The sequence below is a fragment of the Epinephelus moara genome, chromosome 12, assembly GCF_006386435.1.
Source record: "Epinephelus moara isolate mb chromosome 12, YSFRI_EMoa_1.0, whole genome shotgun sequence".
NCBI classification, from domain to species: Eukaryota; Metazoa; Chordata; class Actinopteri; order Perciformes; family Serranidae; genus Epinephelus; species Epinephelus moara.
Genome location: NC_065517.1, coordinates 42,821,717 through 42,826,211, shown reverse-complemented (window position 1 = coordinate 42,826,211; position 4,495 = coordinate 42,821,717). Strand labels below are relative to the sequence as shown.

At 46.0% G+C, this 4,495-nt stretch overlaps 1 protein-coding gene across 1 annotated transcript in view; it reads left to right on the top strand.

Annotated features, from left to right (window-relative positions):
• The first annotated feature begins 1,620 nt into the window (after positions 1-1,620).
• The window catches only part of tnfaip2a (tumor necrosis factor, alpha-induced protein 2a), an 11,061-nt gene continuing 8,186 nt past the window's right edge, over positions 1,621-4,495 (top strand). The window contains exons 1-2 of the mRNA XM_050057978.1: positions 1,621-1,675; positions 3,968-4,485. Of these exons, the coding sequence (XP_049913935.1) occupies positions 1,621-1,675; positions 3,968-4,485 (573 nt within the window). The remainder of the gene's footprint in view (positions 1,676-3,967; positions 4,486-4,495) is intronic.

Genomic DNA, 4,495 nt, shown 5'->3' with positions numbered 1-4,495 from the left:
GGTGCAGTGAGTCCAGGTGGTGTGAGAGGGTGAAGATGCTGCAGTGAGTCCAGGTGGTGTGAGAGGGTGAAGATGGTGCTGTGAGTCCAGGTGGTGTGAGAGGGTGAAGATGGTGCTGTGAGTCCAGGTGGTGTGAGAGGGTGAGGATGGTGCAGTGAGTCCAGGTGGTGTGAGAGGGTGAAGATGCTGCAGTGAGTCCAGGTGGTGTGAGAGGGTGAGGATGGTGCTGTGAGTCCAGGTGGTGTGAGAGGGTGAGGATGGTGCGTCCCACTGACCTCATCATCCTCCTCCTTCGTCTATTATTGATCACAGCTGCATTGATTATTAAACCTGACCACTGATCATGTTACATCACACACAGACACACTCTGTCCCAGCTCACATCTGATTGGCTACTAGCACTGTGATGTCATCAGTGCAGCTCAGACACTAACACCATGAGTTCTGGTTCATGAAGCGCTTCTGTTCAGGACTCTCTGAGCCGCGGCCTGTGTTTCCAATTGTTTTAATCAGAACCACTGTGATCAAGGATGTGACATCAGCGCAGGGCGTCGCACGGTGTCGGACTCGTTATTCTAAAAATGTAATAGATTACTCATTACTGGTTACTCGTGAATATACTGTTTTTACCTGGAGGTCTTCAATTGTCTGTGACCAGTATTTTCCCAACACTCTGTCTGACAGACGGAGAGTCACTTGTGGAGCAACATTTCCTCCACCACAGGCTCCATCACCTCTCTGTAGCATTAGTGTTATCACCACAGCTGTAATCGCACCGTGCTAACCAAGCTAGCAGCTACTGTTAAAGTTAGCTCTCGTCCAAATGAGGTCACTGCTGGCTCCAAAAATCCAAAACACTGAACCTAAGGTTTCAAAATGTGAGTCCACACACCAACAGATGATGTCACTGAAGACACATCTGGTATTTTACACAGTCTGTGGTTCCATGTTGGTGGAACAGGAGTATCAGGTGGTGACGGATGGGTCGATACCAAAACATCAATATTCTAGATACTACCTTTTTATTTTGATGATTAATCCTGCTGTCAATAGGATCAATACTGATATCTGTCTCCTCTGAGTCTGTCTTCACCCAGACAACACGTGTGCTGCACACTCAGGTGCAGCCTGATGAGTTCGTCACTGTACGAGAGAAGTTCTCTCTGTAAACTCTCTGCAAGGAAGTCTGCTCACTTTCACCCAAACACCACGTCCTCCTAACTTTAACCAGGAGAGTTCTCTCTGATGAAGAGTCGTCTCTGATGAAGAGTCCTCTCTGATGAAGAGTTCTCTCTGATGAAGAGTCCTACTGGAAAATCCCTCCCAGCTGCTTAGTCACCTCAAATCAGGGGCTTGTTTAGCCAGAGCTGAGGCTGAAAGGCTGAGGGTGCCAGGAGGAGGAGGAGGAGGAGGAGGAGGAGGAGGGGGACTAAAATAAATCTGCAGACAGAGCTTAAAGAGAAAGTGAAAGTAAAAAGCAGCTGAGTGTGAGGAAGAGGAGGAAGAGGAGGAGTAAGAGGAGATGCTCTGAGACACAGTTGAGACATTCAGATCAGGTTTGGTCTCAGCAGCAGCAGCAGCAGATTCTGGACCCTAAAGGTTCTGTTGGTTCTGGTCCTGATGAAGATGATGTGGCTTCAGTCTGTGTCCAGCAGGAGGCGTCAGAGCGGCTCAGGTGAGGATTCTGTTCAGACTCACTGATGATGGTGATGATGATGATGATGATTGTTTTATTTAGACTCAGTAAAGAGATGATGATGATGATGATGATGATGATGATGACGTCATGTGTTTGGGGAGTCTGTATTAAACTGAGGCTGCAGAGTGACGTCAGACACTGAAGCAGATCTGCAGTTTCCCCTGTTGGCCTCAGAGGGGCGCTGCGGACCAGGAGGAGCCTTTCACTGTTGATGATCATAATCCGTCTGTCTGTCTGTGTGTCTGTGTGCCCGTCTGTGTGCCTGTGTCTGTGTGTGTGTGTGTGTGTGTGTGTGTGTGTGTGTGCGTGTGTGCGTGTGTGTGCCTGTCTGTGTGTCTGTGTGCCTGTGTGTGTGTGTCTGTGTGCCTGTCTGTGTGTCTGATCCTCTGCTCTCTGTATTTACCCACACTGTGTGATGATCAGTCACCAGAGCCTGCACACAGACAGACAGACAGACAGACAGGCAGACAGACAGGTGGCTCCACCCTCATGAGTGTAGCCCCGCCCCTCCGGGCTGCTCCATTAGAGAATCAAACGCAGGAGAGATGAGAGGTAGGAAGCTGCATCTGTCTGTTTCTCTTTACTGACTAACTTTCCTTTAATGTTCAGAGTTTTATTGTGAAGGGTTAATTTATTTCCGCTCAGATCGACCGTTAAACTGTGACGTCACCTACAGTCAGCGGGTGTGATGGTGATCGGTTTATTGATCTGCGTTAATAACAAACATGGTTCAACTTCAGACTCATCGGTGTTCAGTGTTGATGTGAATGAGTAACAGTCTGATGAGAGGGTTATTGTAACATGACACCGTGAAGGGAAACAGCAGCTCTGTGTTCACTGGACTGCTCACACTTACTTCTTTAGGTTGTTCAGGTGTGTGTGTGTGTGTGTGTGTGTGTCCCAGCTGGCACGTGCTCATCACAATGAATTATTAATGACATCATCTGATTATTCACATTGAATCAAACTGTGTCAGCAGCCTTTACAAAGGGGAAACTGGAAACACCTCAATTAAGATTTAAAGTCTTAGTTGATGTTTCCTTAAATAAAATCTGTCACACAGAACACCCTTAAACTTTCTCCTTCAGGTTTCCTTAAAAAGTTCACTTAAGTATTTAAGGTTGTCTCCTTGTCTCTATCCAACACTTAAGGAATCCCTTAATGCTGCATGAAAAACCTTAGCAACCAAAGTAAGGATAAAAAAACCCTTAAGGTCCCTCTGACTTGACATGACTGAGTTTAAGGTGATAAATGAAGACGAGTTTTCTGAGATCAGGAGGACCTGACGGACACGCTTCTGATTTTACACTTTAGATTTGACTGAATTCATTTTCCTCACAGTCGTTTCCTGTTTCCTGTATTTAAGGGTCACATTTATTTTGTACTTTGTTTTTTCTCTGACTGTGTTCCTCGTTAAGTTTCATCTGTTCCTCCTGAAGTTTTATCTGTTCCTCCTGAAGTTTCATCTGTTCCTGAAGTTTCATCTGTTCCTCCTGAAGTTTCATCTGTTCCTGAAGTTTCATCTGTTCCTCCTGAAGTTTTATCTGTTCCTCCTTAAGTTTCATCTGTTCCTCCTTAAGTTTCATCTGTTCCTCCTGAAGTTTCATCTGTTCCTCCTCTCACCTGTCTGTTTTTATTCTCTTCTTTTCTTCACACAGTTTTCACCATCGATCTCAGTGAGACGATCTCAGGCGTCACAAACAAACAGTCTCCATGGAAACACGTTCCACTGTAAAATCTCTTTCAATGCACTAAATGAGTTTTTCCTTAACTAAGGAAACATTTTAAGGGATTCTGTACAACTGTGTTAAATCCCTCAGCTAAGGAGAAATTAAATGTCATACTTAAACAGAAAACTTGAGGTGTTTTGTGAAGCTGGTCCCTGATTTCTAATTCATTAACTTAGTCTCATAAAATCAATATCAGTTTAAACCTCTGATTAATGATGTCATCAGTGACTATAAGCACCTTATTTATAGCCAGCAAACACGTGACATGTGACCTCCTTCATGTTGGCGTGCTCGGCTCACAGCCCGTGAGCTGGATTTAAGGCTGTGATGTCATCAGCTCAGGTTGATGATGTCTGCAACTTTTTAATTCTCAGGTGATGTCATGAGTCACATGTCACAGTGACCAATGGTGATTAAAGACTGGTTTCAAAGGTCTGAGGACTTCTGGGTAATTGAGTTCAATCAGGCAAATCACAGGAAGTTCTTTATTTACTGTTTCTGTTTGAATGACGAGAACATGAACGTTCTGTTTCCACAGCAGGAGGCGTCGAGGAGAACCAAGACAAAGAGAGGAGGAGGCTGCCCAAACTGAAGAACCCTGCAAAGATCTGGAAGAACCGCAAACAGCAGAACCGCACCGACACTGCAGGTCAGAACCGACAGAACCACAGACAGAACACCGTCAGGTCAGAACCAGCAGAACCTCAGACAGAACACCGTCAGGTCAGAACCGACAGAACCTCAGACAGAACACCGTCAGGTCAGAACCAGCAGAACCACAGACAGAACACCGTCAGGTCAGAACCGACAGAACCACAGACAGAACACCGTCAGGTCAGAACCAGCAGAACCAACAGAACCACACACAGAACACCGTCAGGTCAGAACCACAGACAGAACACTGTCAGGTCTGAACCAACAGAACCACAGACAGAACACCGTCAGGTCAGAACCAGCAGAACCTCAGACAGAACACCGTCAGGTCAGAACCAACAGAACCACAGACAGAACACCGTCAGGTCAGAACCAACAGAACCACACACAGAACACCGTCAGGTCAGAACCA